Source organism: Eubalaena glacialis, chromosome 4 (assembly GCF_028564815.1).
Source record: "Eubalaena glacialis isolate mEubGla1 chromosome 4, mEubGla1.1.hap2.+ XY, whole genome shotgun sequence".
Classification (NCBI taxonomy): domain Eukaryota; kingdom Metazoa; phylum Chordata; class Mammalia; order Artiodactyla; family Balaenidae; genus Eubalaena; species Eubalaena glacialis.
Window position 1 is genome coordinate 66,365,633 of NC_083719.1, and position 18,469 is coordinate 66,384,101.

Here is an 18,469-nt window from a genome sequence, read left to right on the forward strand (position 1 = left end):
GCACAATCTTTACTAATAAAATGCAGCAATAGACATCTGTCCCAAAGATATTTGACTGAACACATATAATCATCACTTACCTCACCACAAGGATAATATAGCAAAGCAGCAGAAGAAGAGTTTATATTTTAACATCTCAAAGTACCCATTTTTGTATTTTCCACTACTTCAGGATGGATAGTACCATATGGCTTCCACATAAGTGAACCTGTTACCAATAAACTAGGACCAATGTGTAATTACGTTTTCAGTGATTCATCTGTGAAACACCCTGGGTTATTTTACATGGAAGCATCTGGTTCACATGTGTACAGTGGTTATTCTGTGGTGATTGACATCTGTATTCTTCTAATAAAGTCCCAGTCTCCCAGATGTGAGCCATTGCCTTCTTTCTTATACAGACAAAACCTGCGTTTGAAAAATCCTTACCTCAACCCTGAATATGAACACTTCAGCCTTCTACACACACACACACACACACACACACACACCCCACTTGCACTGTGACTAGAACATAATATAAATATTTCATGCAGTGTATTTCAATTGTTGAACAGATGTATGTGAGCACCTTTATCTCTTTCTATGTTTGTTTATACCATGACATCTGTTTTAGATTTTAAGCTCAAAGAGGGCAGTGACCATGTCAATTGACTATTATGCAGAAAATGTCCAGTAAAGCATAATTCACTCTCAAATGTTTATTAAGTATTTGTCCATTAAGATGGTGATGTTAATGACTTTAAGGAAAAATAGAGCTTATAATCTGACTGTAAACACCTTTTTGCACTTTAAGAAATATTTGCTGTAAATGGCCCTGCTTTCAATTTCACACATTATAATTAACCAGGTAACACATAAAGCTATATTGTTTTGAGCAGAATTAGTTTACTTTATGTTAGAATAATTCTGTAGTGATGCGTGATATGAGATTTCAAAGAGGCAGAGTTCAGGGCAAGTTTCATGAAGGTGTAGAATTTTAGCTGAGCCTTCAAGATTAAGTAGAATGTGGGCATGTAATAATGAAGGAAAAGACATCTGAGGCAAAGGGAAAAAGGGAAAGAGGCACTGGTTAAAAGCATGGAGGAGGCCAGCAGGCTTGGGTTCAAGTCTTGCATTGGCAATTTGTGAATTGTGAGAACTTGGGTGAGTTGCTCAAATATCTAAGCTTTTGGTTTCTCATCTGGAAAATAGAGACCATACAAGACATAAGATTATCGTGACAATTACATGAATCAGGAGTTTAACACAGTACCTGGCATAAGGAGAACATTTAACAAGTGTTAGCTGTTGTTCTCAGTGATAGATTAGCAACTTTGAATAGACTTTCAACAGAATTTTGAATATTGAATTTGAAAAAAAACAAGACAGGGAGGGCAGCTTCAGACTGTGTTGGAAGATCTAAAACTTCCAGGTGGGATTCTTATTTGTACCAAGAAAGGTCAAGTTTCTCTTCTAAAAAAGTTATCTTTTTCCCTCTTAAATTATTCTCTTCAGTTACATATGTGGCAGAGTGACATCAGAGCATGATTATGTATACTTGAATTAAAATATCAATATCTCAATGAATAAAAAACTTTTCAATGAGTTGTCACCTTTGTTTTTTGTTTTTGTTTTTGTTTTTTGTCCTTTTACTTATCCTCTGCACACGAGGCTCAGAAACATTGTCTGCTCTGACTCTCCCTGAATTCTGTGAAAAAACTCTTTGTCTTATCTCCAAATTGATAATAACCATTTATTTCATGTGTAAGAAAGAGAGTTTGGCCCACACGTCAACTAGCAGACACAAAACACTTATCTTCTGTAATAGGTCATATGACCTAATCTAATTTCCCCAAGAAAAATAAATAAAAATAGCAGTCAGTATATAATATTTATGAGGTCCACCTCTGAAGTCCAATAGCAAAACCTTTTGACTTAGAAGCAAAGTGAGGGTGGTCTTCAATGAGAAACATAAAGAATTTCTAACTATTTTTTATGTTGGTAATATACAAGTATTTTAATGAGTACTCACTTCACTTTCCCAGGTTTTTTGTTAATTTTTTAATAAATTTATTTATTTATTTATTTTTGGCTGCATTGTGTCTTCATTGCCATGCGCGGGCTTTCTCTAGTTGCGATGAGCGGGGGCTACTCTTCATTGCAGTGTGAGGGCTTCTCATTGTGGTGGCTTCTCTTGTTGTGGAGCACAGACTCTAGGAGCATGGGCTTCAGTAGCATGGGCTTCAGTATTTGTGGCTCATGGGCTCTAGAGTGCAGGCTCAGTAGTTGTGGCGCACGGGCTTAATTGCTCCGTGGCATGTGGGATCTTCCCAGACCAGGGCTCGAACCCATGTCCCCTGCATCAGCAGGCGGATTCTTAGCCACTGCGCCACCAGGGAAGTCCCACTTTCCCAGGTTTTAATCACTATTTTTTTCCAGGTTTATATGTATTGTTACTGTGGTTGTTCTTAACATAGAACTTTCATCTAAAAATAATTTAATTTCCAGGTAGTTAAAATACATATATGCTGCTTTCTTCATTGTGGGCTGTACTTTTCCCCTTAGCATTCCTAAGAGTAAGAAATTTCAGGAACTATAGTCTTATAGTCAACCATTTTCAATTAGAATTAAATAGACCTGTTGTCTTAACATTACTTAGAAAGAGTATATTTAAGGATGTTCATTGAAATGTAATTTACAACAAGCATTTAAATTATTTCTAGTATTTGTCTATGGATCAAGATTAGTTATAATTTTAAGGTAGCTCAGTGTGATGGAATACTATGAGGCCATTAAAAATGATTATGTAGACCCATAATTGTTGACAGAGAGGTATTCCTCAATTAATTTTTAAGAAAAATATAATAAAATACTTTTCATAGTATAGTTATTTTAAAAAGACTGTATATATTATATCATGTATATAAATTCAAAAAAGATATACACTAAAATATCAACAGGTGAATAGACAGAGGATAATCTTTATTTTATTCTATTTTGATGAAATTTTTGAAGTCTTTGTAATATGCATATATATTATTTTATATACCCCCAAATAAATAATTTTTTTGTTGCTTGCATCTACTAGGATTGTTACAGGATTTTAGAATTTGTATATTTGAAATGTAAGTCTTCTTAAAAAATGATTAGGAAACTTCATTATTTCTTTTTACCAAATGTTTGAGAAGTAACAATTTCATGCTAAGGAATATTTTTTTATTATGAGTCAACACCCAAAATAAGTTAAGGAGAGATGGTAATACAGAAAATTTAGATTCATAACTTTGGATGAAACCTAAAAGTTGCACTATTCTCTTCTATCCTGAAAATACAATACTAGAATTTTGGACCTACAAGGGAAATTCAGATGTGGAAATAGCCTTTTAACCCCATCCCACCTGAATGTTGGATATCTGGATTGGGTTTGTCTGGATAGTGTCTATCATTATTTTAATAAAATTCTCATGAGTATAAATAAATGTTTCCCTTAAATATTTAGTGTTCTGATACAGCAATCAATTCCATGTTCTTTATGAGAAAAGTTGCTTAAGGAAAGAAAACAGTCATCGCTATTGTGAATAAAAATTACTTTTAATCATTAATAATCAAGTATCTCTTCAAGAGTTATGGGAAATTACCATGTAGTAAACATCAAAATGTGTAACATGTTAATTTTTATGTGTACAACTGCAAATACAAATAAGCCTTCCATAAGCACAGATGTGTTCCTGACATCTAGATTTGGAAAGTAAAATATTTTTTTAATCTTATAAATCAATACTTTGTACATACTTCATCACACATGTTATATTTAATTATTCAAATACATTTTTGTTCAACTGGACTGTGAGATTTTCAAAGTCTGGGATTATGTTTTATTTGTTCATCTCAGAAGCTGGCACAGTGCCTTATACTGAGAAAATAGTGCTTGAAGTAAGGAATGTTATGAAAAACAGATTCTTATAATTATGTTGACCACTAGTTCTCATCATTAATACTTTCTAATAGTTTGTCTATATCATAGGCTAAATAGTCTTAGTGGAATGATCTGAGAAAATCTATTATTTATAACATTTCTAAAAAATCTATCCTGAGTTTGTTTAAAAACAAACTCTATTAAGAACAAGTCTTTCCTAAGTTGTAAATCTCAAGTCTTTCCTAAGTTGTATATGCAGTTAAACTATACAAAGATAAGCATGGTTCCTGCCTTCTGGAAACTTAACACTCTTAAAAATGGAATTTTTAAGTGGTCCTTCTAGTCACTTCCAAATTTCTTAGTTATAGAAAAGTGTCCAGTGATAGATTAGGAAATGTCAAATATCTTTCTTCTTTTGCAGTATGATAAGCGGGCCTATTTTTACAGAAAGCAGTAAAAGAATGCACTGTAGACAGCAATTTAAATGAATTAAGATTTAAGATTTTCTCTGATTACCCATCCACAGAGGCCCAGTAACATTTTGAGGGGACTTTGGAGGTTATATATATTTTAAGGGAAATTATGATCAGACTGTAGAATCTAGCTGAATATTTTCCATGCATGTTTATAGCCTGTTCAATTTTCATGGTTGTCTTTTGGGGCTGCATGTGAATTTATGGGTGACAGCTTTCCTAATTCCAAACAAGTGTTAGAATTTCTTGGTTTAACATTTAATTTCTGTTTATGGTTTCTGATTTTTGAAATTTGATTCTTCTTCTTCATTGGTCGTTGAAGGTGAGATTGTTGGTGGTAACTCCGTGTTGCTAACAGGGGTCACATTTCTTCTCAGAATAAAGGATGTATGGAGATGAAGATTTTATTTCACTTCTGACTTTTACTTGCATTAGTAATGAAAGTGTGATTGCTTCTTATTGTTGTTGTTTCTCAATAACCAGATAGAAGAGGTTTAAATTAACTAACACTCCTAAAGCTTAAGTAATAATAATAATAACTTAATGAAACTTAAGTTAATAGAAAATCCAACTAACTAGATCCTTCTAGTAGTTGGGTTCTGAGTGCGTGTTTATTTAGAAGTTGACCGGCATTTGCTAGTGAGGCTTTTAGCCATGAGGATTGAAACACCATTCATTTAACCATAGGTCTCCCTTCCCACCCATTCCAGTGAAGTGGAGTATAACTAAACTAATGGTATTGTGTGAACTTGTAAGCTTATAAATTTATAAACATCCAAAACTACTTGGAAAAGTAAATAATTTAAGTTACTTCATAATGGAAAGTGAGCTAACTAGTGGCCAGCAAAAGTTGTCAGAAACTAAAATTTCCTTGCTGAAGTATAAATTTTATGTGATTGCATTTCTAAAAATCTATATAGTTGCCCTTCTGATCTGGAATGGTTTTTATTCTGTGTAAATTGTATATGAAACTAGCTATAGCTTTTTCATACTCAGCTCTTAGAGAAAAAAGGCAAACACCCTCAATAAGACACTTCTTAGTCAGTTTCAATGCACATAGTTCATTATTCTAGGAATTGTGCCAGATTCTGAAAGAAACAGTAATTCTAAATCGTAGTCCTTGTTCTCTGATTGCTTACAATGTAAGTGACAAAGATGTGCAGAATTAAAGTCTGAGGTTGATATTCCTTCCTTTGAGAAGTGGTTTCTTGTATCTAGGTGGGCTTTTGACTCTTTTGTAAACAGTAGAATGCAGGAGAAGTGATGCTCTGTGATTTCCAGAGGCTAAGTCAACAAAGGCACCTCACGCTTACAGCCCTAAGCTTTCATGTAAAAAGTCTGACTATCCTAGGCTGCCAGGCTGTAAGGAAGCCAAGCCACTGAAGAGTCTCCAGGAGCCAGTCCTACTCTTTCAAGGCTCCCAGCCAAGCACCAGATATGAGTGAATGAGCTTTTCAGAGGATTCCAGCTCCCAGCCATCATGTCAGCCCCAGTTTTTCTGGTATCCCCAGTTAAGGCCCTGACACCATGGCGCAATGACAAACCATCCTCACTGTGCCCTGTGAGATTCATGGAAAGTATGAACATAATAAAATTGTCATTGTTTTGTGCCACTAAGTTTAGGGTGGTTTGTTACACAGCAATAGGTGCAGGAACAAAGAGCTGCTTGATTTAAGATGTACTATGGGAGAATAGGAGATAATTAATTCCTCTGCCTAGGAGGGTTTCCCAGAAGCAGTGACATCTGAACTTGGCTTTTAATGATGAGTAGGAGCCTGCTAAGTAAAGAAGGCAGGAGAAAGAGTCCTCAAGCTGAGGGAACTATATGGAAAAGTATGGCAATGAAGACAGAATGATGCTTTTGGTGGATGACAAGAAGTTTGGTGTGGAAGAGCACTGGATAGCTAGAACCAGAAAGGCAGACATGAAGCTAGAAATTTTGTGATTTTTTTTTTTTTTTTTTTTTTGCTATGCCAAGGGAGTTTCAACTACAGCCTTGTAGGAGTACAAAGTAATAATCAGACTTGTGTTGTAGAAAGCATTTGCAGCAGTTGGAAGATGGGCTGAAGGAGAAAACAATAAAAGGCAAGGAGAAATGTCAATAATTGTACAGTTCAGATGGCAGATGATCAAAGCTGAGATATATAGCTTTCTTATAGTAGCAAAATAAGATCAGTTAGGTAACAGTGGTTATTTAAATTGCTGATCAGTTATTTACTGAATGTGTCTGTTCCAGCCTTAATAATTAAGTGCTACAGCCAGTCCTGCATTTTGGCAAATCAAACCAATGCCTTTACAAAACACTGATCTCATTACATTTGTTAATGATAGTTCAGTGCCATGTAAAAGCTTCCTCCACTATGAATTTTGGAGAATTATGACTAAATAATACTATTTTTTACATTTTTTAAGACATAGATTGCAATGGGACATTTAAAGGAATGAGACCAAATTGTACCAGTTAAGACACTAATGGAACCATATGTGGCACTTACTCTACTTCCTCAAAATAAACATTAGTTCAGTAAAAAATCTTGAAAAAAATGGTAGTTTATGTAATCATAAAGATATCACAATGAGAAAGATATATAGTGCACTTAGTAAAGATAGTTATCTAAACATAACACACAACTGCAGTCAACAGCTTTTTGTGTGGATTGGATTGCAGTTTAGCAGTGACATTTGAACTTTTATTGAAATCATAATACCATACATGTAATAAACTTTTCCAGGGCAAAAAGGTTAGATAGGTCTTTCTCCAGTCATTCTGAGCATATAGACTGAATCCTCCATGGCTTATACTGCCTTATCTCACAGTGACTTGCCGCCAGTTGTGAGGTATAGTGATTTGTTTTAAAAACATTCTATACAACTTGGTTTTACTTTACACTTTGGTTATATTTTTAAAGTCAACTGAAAAATTTAATCTTTTTCATTCAAAATCAAAATCCACAGAATTTTGTAGATTGTTTCCATCTGCCTTCTTGCAGTGCTCTGACTCCTTTCTGGCATGTTTCTTTAAGACAGAACATCTCCCAGAATTTGAGCAGACGCTGTCTTTACATTTGCCAATAATACCACATTGAGTTAGTATACTTTGTGAAGAGATGTTTTTTGTTTGTTCATTTTATGTATCAGTTATATGATACTCATTTTATCTAAAAGTTATATGATGTTGGTGGTGTTACAGAGTAGTCTGTCTTCTTTAAAATGTCTGGCTGCCACATGATCCTTGGTCACCCATTCCATGAAAAGCCAGGAAAATATTCAGGAAGGATTTGGGGCAGACTGATGCTCAACAAATCAAAAGGGAAAGAGATAGGGAGGCCACAGCACAGGATGGCACTGATGAGAGGTTTGCTGCTTTGTGAGCCAAGGAATTAATTAGAGTGGGTAATTTTGAGAACACTAAGAATCAAGTCCACTAGCAAGGACTAAAATAATGGAAAAATCTGTTAATTAAAATAGAAACTGAATTCTCTTACTGTAAAACAAAAGACAGTGGAGCTTTAAATGAGAGAGAGAGAGAGAGAAGGCAAGGAAGGAGAAGGAGAAGCCTAACAAAGAGGAGTATTTATTTGCCAGGAAACTACATTCATTCTTATTTACTTACAGGTCAAAAAAAAAAAAAAAAAATTACCAGTGAAAAAATTCACCAAGTATTTCCCTGAAGAGAAAAAGCAAGTGCTTTTCAAGTGTTAAAAAGGAGGTTTACTGGTGGCTAGGCTAATTAAGGATCAAAACTCCATTCTGAATAGGACAGAATGAGTCCATACATCAGTACATAATTAGTTAAAAAAAAAGTCCCATTGTTTATTGGTCCAGAATAAGTGTGAGCAATTGTTTAGGTTCAGTTTGGGTCTGGTGTATGAAGGTCCCTGAAAGTGCGTGGTCTGGACAGACTACAATAATTTGCAGGACCAGTGTAAAATGAAAATGCAGAGCCCTTTTGTTCAAAATTATTAAGAATTTCAAGACAGTGACAAGAGAACACTAAAGCAGGGATGAGGCCCCTCTAAGCTTGTGGCCTTGTGTGACTGACAGCACAGTCACACACCCATGAAGGTGGCATTGTCTGTGGTTCTTTAACAGTCTCACTCGTTAGAGCTGTCATAGTGAAACAGTCTCTGTATTATCCCCTAGACAAGGGCTGTAGTTAGTGTATGTTCAGGGGAGCTCAGCCGCTCAGGGTTACCTCTGCCTTGGACCGTTTGTTTGTTCACTTTATATCCCAAGCATCTTGCACAGTCTCTGACCCTTGGTAAGCACTCAGTAAATAGTAGACATGGTAGGTGATGGATGATGTAGTTGACAGCCTATCTCAATGATTCTGGTTCAGTTCATCTCTAGATAAGAAGCCCCAGTGTGGATTCTTTTGAGTTTCAGGTCATATTGCACAGACCTTGCAGATGCCTTCTCCAGCCAGCTTGAAGGTTTCTTTTAGCTCTGGGCCTTGTGGGTCCTGCTCTTACTCAAAGCCTGTTTCTCTATTAAGTGATCCTGAAACATTTAAACTGATAGATTAGAGTAACAGTTGAGCCCTAACCAAGTTAAGGATGGAGCGGTAGGCAGAATAATGCGTTCCCCACCCCCTGCCACCAAAAAAAGGATGTCAAAGTCTTAATTCCTGGAACCTGAGACTATGTTAGAGCACATGGCAAAAGGAAATTAAGGTTGCAGATGGATTAAAGTTGCTAATTAGCTGACCATAAAAGTAGCTAAATTATCCTAGATTATCCGGGTGGGTGCATTGTATCACAGAGGAAGAGAGAGGCAGAAGGAGAGTCAGAGAAAGATGTGACTAAGGAAGCCGGCTCAGAGTGATGTGGTGTGAGAAGGTGTCCACCTGCCATTGCTGGCTTTGAAGATGGAGGAGGGGAGGAGCCTCTGGAAGTTTCTCCGCTAGAGCTTCCAGAGAGGAGCACAGCTCTGCCAACATCTGCATTTTAGCCCAGTGAGACGTGGGTCAGATTGCCGACCTCCAGAACTGTAAGATAATGAATTTGTGTTGTTTTAAGCTGCTATGTTACGGTAATTTGTTACAGCAGCAGCAGGAAACCAACAGCTGGTTCCACATTGTGGTGAAACTATCACTCCTGGTCCCTGGTTCATTAGAAGTCACTAACCTCCATCACTGGGTATTATTTTCTGCCCATGTTTTTTCCACTTCTCTTGGTAGCCTGAAGTAGTCTTTTTTTTTTTTTTTTTTTTCTGTGTTTTTATTTTCCTTCATTGGACCACTACATTTTTGGGTTCAGGCTAGTAGGTATTATATTCTCAGGAAAGCAAGCAATGCAGGCTGTTCTAGAAACACTCGTTTCTTGGGATATTAGTAATTGAGAGATAGTGAGAAAAGAGGCTTTGACTGCCAAATTCATTTGTAAAACTGAGGATAAACAAGCTATTTTTTTCTTAAAGCACTTTAAAAAGATATAATCTGTGTATAAATTGTTTTTTTAATCTCAACAGTTTAAGAGACTATCCAGCAAAAATTATCTCTGGCCTTCAGCCCAAGCTCCTCTCTCCAGAGTCTGCCATTGCTGGTTTCTTGTGAATCCTTCCAGAGATATTCTGATATTCTATATACATAGAAATGCACACATACACACACACATATAAATTTGTACATATATTTGTGTGTGTGTGTATATATATACACACTCTAATTTTCTACACACACTCTCCTGCACCTTGCTTTTGTTTTACTTAATAATTTAACAAGTTTATGGAACGACTTTAATAGCTTTAAATGTATAATATGCACATGAAACACTTAGAGGACTTAATGGAGAAAAATAAATACTTTCCAAACATTTTAGACTGCAGATTTTATATTTTAGAGTGTCTCATGGAATTACTTTTTCAGACACACTGCCCAGCACCAAGTTGCCTTCCTCTTCAGTAGAAATAAGAATTAGTGACTCCCATATACTGGTATAGTAAGAAGGGTATGGATTTCGGAGTGAGGGAAACCTAGGTTAATACCCTGGCTTCATTGTTGACTTGCCTGCCTGCTCACGTTCATGTTTACTGGCTGTGTGGCTTTGGGCAGGTTGCTTAACTTTATTGAGACTTCTTGTTAATACTGTCTACTTCATTCATTCAATCATTTGTTCATTAATTAATACATGCAATCATTGGAACGTTTATGAGCCAGGTCGTATAAAGCAGAGTCATTCTATTTGAGAAGCTTCTAATCTAGTGAGGGAGACTTCATTTGTAGCACACCAAGTAGCAAAGAGCAATGGCCTGTCTTAAAAGTAAAGTTGTGGAAAATCATTTTTTATTAAGATGACAGTTTTCTGCTTTTATAGGCACAGATCACCAGTAGCAAATGTCACCTATACCATTTCAAAACTTGCAAGGGATACAGGAAGTTTAACATAGGGTTTTTCAGGTATTGATTTTTTAAAGCATGTATGGACTTTGATATTGCTGATCTAATGAATTACCACAGTAATGTTATTTATCTAAATAAAGTAGAGTAAGAATGACAGACTCTTCCAATTTATTATTATGAAATTCCTACATAAATTCTGGCATCCTTGTGGATTATGGACATATTGATCCTAATGTTTGTGACTTTAAATGTTAACTTGGATAGAACTAGAGAATCTTATTTTCAAACCCATAATATGAATATTTTACAGGGAAATTTTATAATTATTCTTTCCCAATATCTATAAAGCACGTAAGTGCATTTTAACATTGTGTATTTACTCTTCATAATTCTCTATTCTATGTTTTATTCAAAATTACTTATTTCAAAAGCCTATTTCTATTTTATTCTTGTTCTTGATAAAGTTAAACAGCAAAAGAATATTCATTAGAAAAAAAAAATTTAGGAATTTAGTTGAAAACTAACGCAATTTCTTTTATTTGCCATTTTGGTTGCCAGAAAGAAAGTTTCAACTTCTTTTCATTTTCTCAGACTAGTGAAATGCTGTCTATGCCTATTGAATTCCAGACAATGTTCAACACTTGTTTTAATGAATCCTGATGACTTCAGTCTGTTAATTTATTTAGGAGATGCTTTGGGTTTTTATATGGTCAACTAGAAATGTGTAGCTATTTTCCCATTTATTCAAAGTTCAAATATTTTTTTAAATACCAAAATTTAATTTGAAAATACAGTGGTAATGTTGGTAATGTCAAATCTTTAAGCCCATTATTTATAACTTTTCCATTTAAAAGATGTTTCTCTAATTGAGTTTGTTCCATAATGAGAACTCTGTTAAGGCCAGTTCCATAGCTGTTTAGTTATTTAATAGTAACAAGTACATAATACTTTGACTTGGCTGTTTTTGTGGTCATTTTGATGAAGGTTTGATTTGTTACATCCTAAAAAACAAACCATTAGATATTTGGCTTTTATTATTACCAAATAATGTATGTCTCAACCAATGTTCGGGTCTGTTTCTCTCCTAATACATTGCCCTTACCTCATCTCTCATCTTCATCTCTTGCCACACATCTGACCTCTACCCCAATCCCAGGGGAGAGTCAGAGGTGAGGTGGGTAGATGCCAGGGAAGTTGCTAGTAAAACAAAGCTCTCTTTCTCTCTCTCTTTCTGTCTCTCTCTTTCTTTGTCTCTCTGTCTCTCTCTCCCACTCTGTCTATCTATCTATATACATATATATATAAAAAATATATTTTATCATAATGTGAGATAAAGAGCTACTTAAGAATGCTCTGCTTTGGTGGCCAGGCAGGAGTTGACCATTGACCATTTTGCTAGATTTTGCTATGACGGCTGCAGTCCAAGGGTTTAAGACTTTCTTCCTCCCAAAAGAAAACATTCCCTGTTCTTCTTGTCTGTAACGAATCACAAGCATAGCAGCATCCTTCCAGCTTATTCTTCTCAACTCCAGGTAATTCATAGTGGGTGAAAATAATTTACCTAACATGTGTTTACAGATTCAGCAGTCAAAGTTGTATAGAAAGCCAGCATTTGGGTGGCAAATGGGAGTAGCACAAGCTGTGGGCACACAAAATAAACTTGGTTCTTGGCTTCCACAACAACTCTCTTCCCTGGTTCTCCCCATATCTCTTGAATCATTCTATTTCAGTCTCCTTTTATTTATTTCTCTCTCTTGCCATCTGCCCCTGTAATTTTAACATTTCCCAGGATTCTATATTAAACGTTTTTTCTCTGGTAGACTCTCTCTGGGAGTTTCTTCAACTCATTTGAAGATCTCTTCAACTCATTTGTCTTTAGTGGCCAGTGGTAATGGCAGTGACTGCTATCTCTGTACATGTAGTCCAGTCATCTCTCCTGAGCTCTACATCTATACAAGCATTTACCTACTCAACATCTATCTCCATTTAGATATCCTGCGGTCGCTTCAGACTCACCCATTATATCTGAAATGGAACCCTTTATGCATAGTACTCAACCTGCCCCTTCTGTAAAGCCATCTTCACAATTGCCAAAGTTACAAGACTCAGAAATCTGAGAGCATTGTCTTGGAAGAGCAAATAAGATCCAGAACTATTATGTACATACACAGATACACACACACACACACACACACAATCAGTGTTCAAAGAGTAATATTATATAGTTTTGCATGTTTTTGACTTTAAGTAAATAGAATCATATTGTGTATTATTTTGTGCCTTGCTTTTTTGCTCAACATCATGTTTGAGATTCGTGCGTGTGTGTAGCTGCATCGTAGTCCATTGTGTGAAAATTCTGTAATTTACTTGCCCATCCTGTGGAGAGACATTTGGGTAGTTTTCAGTTTTTCACTATTATAAATAATGCACCTGTGAACATTTGTGCACATATCTCCTGACACACATATGCAAATATTTCCCGGAGTATGTAACTAGAAGTGGAATTCCTAGTTATAAGTACATAAATCTTCATGTACGTGGACAGTTATTGCCAAACTGTTATCTAAAGTAGTTTCAAATGTTTACACTCCAGCCAGTAGTAATTCATCTTGTCATTTCATGTTCTCTGTGATCTTTGCTATTGTTGGACATTTTCGTTTTTGCTAATCTGGTATAAAATACTTCATACTGGTTTTCATTTGCACTTCCTTGGTTTCTAATGAAGTTGAGCTAATTATCATATGCTTATTTGCCCTCACTGTTCCCTCTTCTTGGAAGTTCCTGAAGTCTTTGGCATATATTTTTTAATAATGTTGGGTTTTTAAAAATTGTTTGTAGGAATTCTTCAGATAATCCTTTGTTAGTAGCATATGTTGCAGTATTTCCTCTCAGTTTGTGACTTGTCTTTTCATTGTCTTTAAGATGTCTATTGATGAATAGGAGCACTTACTTCTAATGCTTCTAATGTAATTGAATTTATCTATCTTTACCTTTATGGTTTCACTTTCCGCCTAAAAAAAAACTTTCTATCCTAAGATCCTAAAGAAATTCTCCTCTGTTTTCTTCTAAATGCTTTAAAATTTTGCCTTTTCTCATTTAAGTGTTTAATTCACCTGGAATTGAATTGTATGTGTAGGTAGAGATATAGTTAAGCCACATACAAATTGACTTTTGGTTTTTGACTTTAGAACCATTGTTTGTGTCATAGTCAAAGGAGAATGATTTTTCAAGTGTCACAGTGCCATCAATCATTACACCTTTTCCTGGACCTCTCAGTCTGCTCAAACTGGCACCTTGACATTTTTCAGAAATATTATTTTCAGAATATGTTATAAAATGCAAGTAATTCACTCCAAACAATACTAATGATTCTCATTTAAATAAGAAAAGATTGATACTCCAGCCATGGTAATACCAATATTAAACGTGGCTGAGAAAATGTCTTTACAAAATGAGCCAATAACTGGAAATAATCATTTTAAAAGATGTCGGTAATTTAACTCTCAGAAAGTTAGAAGTCAATCATTCATTCTAACATTTTAGAGAAACTTTCCCAGGATGAGATATTTCTTTTGACAAATCTAACTTCTGATCTACACTATTTACTGTTAATTAGATGGTGGTAATGCAATTTTGATTCAAGTTATAGAGTGTGTGTGTGTGTGTGTTTTAATGCAGTGTGAAATCAAGTAATAAAACATAAAACTCTCTGCAAATTATTGAGACCATAAGCCATTTTTTAATAAGGCTGTCATCATCTGGAGAAGTTTCATTTATTCACTTTATTTGAAAAGTCCTTATACTTTAGCCTTTAACTCTACAAAGACGATTTCTTATTCTGTCATTAACCCTTCCTTTTAATTCACCTTTTTTCATTTATTCCACAGGTATTTATTGAGAGCCTGTATTTTGCAAAGTAATCTATTTGAGCATAACTGTCTCAGAATTTAGGGACTGAAAGAACTTCCAAGATCATTTATAGTAACCCTAACTTTCTACAGCTTAAATTAAGACACTGAGATCCAGAAAGGTGCTGCCACCTGACCAAAATCTTAATGTGGTGAAGCATAGATAAAGATCACCTAACCTTGGATTCAGGATTCTTCCTTTTGAACCATGTTGTCCATAAAAACTATCTAAAAGTCTACTTGAATCCTATATACTGATTTAATGTTTATAGAAATTCCTAAAGGGATATATATCACTGTGAATAAATTATATTACACAGTCGTTGCCTTAAAGCTACTTATAAAATGTTTAGGGTGAAAAAACATATTTGAAAAAAATTAGAGAAAGTAAAAAGTTTAACTGAAAGATTCCTGAGGGCAGAAATTATGTGTTACCTTTATCAAATTTGTTATATTTCCCTAACACAATGAGCTGATCATAGTACATACTTAAATATTGATTAAAGGAAAAACTAGTATTGAAATATTGGGTGCAGACATTCGGTACTTTAAATGATCAGAGAAAATGAAAATCAGCTTCAATGTGGAAAGTAAAAAAAAAAGGAAAAAGAAAAAAAGTCTTCATGGAAGATTTAGAATTTAAAGTGGGCCATAACTAGTGGTTGTAACTTAATTAGAAAGAGAGGAACTCCCAAGTTTCAAATTGCTTGTTTAGCTCACTTTCTGTTAAGACTTCAGGTACAGGTTTTCTGAGTTATTTGCTTTCAAATTTCACCTCTAAGAGTGAACGCTTGGAATAAGCATGCTCGTGAAAAAATAATATGATAATATGCTAAGATATAGGTATAAGGTTATTGATCATTGTGTTGTTTATAAGAGCATTAAGAAATGGAACCAACCCAAACAGTCATCAATGGATTCTTAGTACAAACAAATTAAAATTAATGATGAGTATAGATCTAAATATATTTTTCAACATGCAAAGACATTTCTAATATATTTTAGAGTAAAGACATCAAGCTGCAAAATTATATATATAATCTCATATTTGTAAAAAAAAAAAAAAAAGACATGAAAATACAAATTATGCAAAGTAGGATGATGGACATTTTAATTTTCTTCATTTTTTCAGGAGTTTTATAAAGTCTTACAATAAACATTTATTACTTATAAAAATGATTAAACTATTTTTTTGGTTGTGGGGAGAGTTCTAAATTTACTCTGTTGACTTGCCATAGATATGAAAGCTGTAGAACAATGATCTCCATTCATGGAACAGCTTTCATTGAGCACCTATTATGTACTAGACACTAAGAACAAAAGCGTCAAAATCTATATCTTAGGCTCCTCATGACTTTAGAAAGAGATGGGAATCTTAAATGGAGAACCAGGGATCTATTTCCTTCAGACTTGTCACTTCAGAGTGGTCCTTTTGTCTTATGCTGATTTTTTTTTTAACTGAATTGATCACTCTTTGTGTACTGGTTGTTCAGTGTCTAGATGACGAATGAAATTACAGAGGTTTTTCCATATCTGGCTTTTTAATTGAAATAATTCAATTCTCTCTTTTGCTAGGAGGAGAAAAAGTAATTCTAAGATGTATAATGTGTTTTGAGTTGACATTGAAAACTTATACATGTAATAATTATACTTCTGTACTGTATCATTTTCTTCTTCTATGGAATATATTTTTAGATATTTAATTACATGTTACAGTAATTATGTCAGTATTTATTGTTAATTTTAACATTGAAACTCCCAGAGGGTAGTACTTGTCATCTTGACAATGCATTAATGCCTAGCACCTCCGCATTCCTGTGAGGGTTATGTTATCTGAACTTGGCTTGCTCAGGATAAGACAGAACATGTCCCAGGCCTAGTAGCAGCCAACCATGGTTAATTGTATGCAGTCATGAGGCCAAGGAGGACCCTGTGGTGGATTCATTTTTAATAATCTGTGCAACTAAGTATCGGTACAGGCTTTTGGAAGTACTCATAATCTAAACATAACATTTGGGGATCTTTAGTTGGTTAGTCTTTTAAATTAAAGAAACTATTAGCAGGAGCTCTTTTGTAATTTATGCAATATTAGGAGCTAATAATAATAGTTTCCAAATGTTTTGTGGGAATTTACAAACGTTTTCATTTATAACATCTCATTTAATCTTTAGACCACCTCTGAGGTGAGAGGACAGAAGTCCAGTTAGGTTAAATGACTTGCCTAAAGTCACATGGCTAATAAGAAATAGACCTGGATTTAAACCCTGTGTGTCCTGACTTCAAGTCCTATTCTTTTTTTGTGTGTGTGTGTGGCTGTGTTGGGTCTTCTTCCCTGCGCGCAGGCTTTCTCTAGTTGCGTCGAGCAGGGGCTACTCTTCATTGTGGTGCACGGGCTTCTCGTTGCGAAGCATGGGCTCTAGGCGCATGGGCTTCAGCAGTTGTGGCATGCGGGCTCAGTAGTTGTGGCTCACGGGCTCTAGAGCACAGGCTCAGTAGTTGTGGCACATGGGCTTAGTCGTTCCGCGGCATGTGGGATCTTCCCAGACCAGGGATCAAACCCGTGTCCCCTGCATTGGCAGGCGGTTTCTTAACCACTGAGCCACCAGGGAGGTCCCTCAAGTCCTATTCTTTTTTAGCTGTACCAAAGTGCTATGATGCTTCTGCCTTTGTAGTTGGAAATATGGGTATTGTACTGAGTATTACTGGGTTGATTCAGACAAGGTTTATACAAGAGTATAAATATACATTCCTAAGGTCTTCTTCTGATTGAGCTCTGTTACCCTCCAGCTCACCATTTTTGAAAGACCAATTATCCATTAGTGATCATGCCTTTTATCCTAGGACTCAGAGAACATTTGCATAAATATAGAGATTAGTCCATTGATGTAGTAACTATAGTACTGAAACTGAATAAATTTACTTACTAAATGAAGATATGTAGATTCAGTAAATGAATGTGGACCAACAGCATTTCATCAACAACTGCTAAAAATGTGAAGTCATTATATACACACTTACAATCAAATGACCACTAAAAGAAATTTATGTGATTAGAACTTCCTGCTGTTGAGATTCAAATACATGTTAATAGTTAGAATTTAAGGGAGCCGAAGGAAAGTGTAAATTGTGATGGAATTATTAAAGAAATGGCTTGAGAAATCTTCAGTATCTTGGCATAAAAGTACAGCATAGAGGATATTTTATTTCTTAACCTTAATTGTGAATATTGTTGTAGGCCCTTGAATTTTCGTTAGCTCAGAATAGAGGCAGATTAATTCCAAAGCAGTTAAAGAAATTAAATGCCTTTCATCTCTCTTTATCTTAATGCAGCAATTTGGAAACAGGGTTTAACTTTTATTTCACTTATGTATCTCTTAATTGTCTTTTACTCTGTGTGTAGTTTTTCAAAATAAAATTATCTTGATTTTTCTTTTTACTCTAGGCTTGATCCTCCACTACCTGAGATGCTGAAAAAGGATCACAGCCCAGCTGAAAACATGTCTTTAGAAACTCTAAGAAACAGTAGTCCAGGAGACCTCTTTGATGAGATTTAATTGTCTCAAAAAGTACTTTGATGTTCACAAGACTGTGTTTTCTATTCATTTCCTTAAACGGCAAAAGAAAAATTTCAACTCAGCAGCAGCTCTTAGTGTGCTTTACAATGTAATTACATACACACTGAGCTGAATCCATTATGCAAAATGGATTACACATGTATATGAAGATATGATTTGATGACAGTAGTGCATTATTCTAAACTATTCATTCAGCATGCCTATAATTAGATAAAATCTCAGAACTTTTTGTTGCAAAGGTCACATTTACCTTATTCAGTTCACACATATTTTAT

At 35.0% G+C, this 18,469-nt stretch overlaps 1 protein-coding gene across 3 annotated transcripts in view; it reads left to right on the plus strand.

Annotated features, from left to right (window-relative positions):
* Positions 1 to 18,258, plus strand: part of XRCC4 (X-ray repair cross complementing 4) — a 276,249-nt gene extending 257,991 nt beyond the window's left edge. For all 3 annotated transcript variants that reach the window (XM_061187973.1, XM_061187976.1, XM_061187975.1), the window contains exon 8: positions 18,062 to 18,258. In XM_061187973.1, coding sequence (XP_061043956.1) covers positions 18,062 to 18,173 — 112 coding nt within the window. In that variant the 3' untranslated portion in view covers positions 18,174 to 18,258. The remainder of the gene's footprint in view (positions 1 to 18,061) is intronic.
* Positions 18,259 to 18,469: the final 211 nt, after the last annotated feature.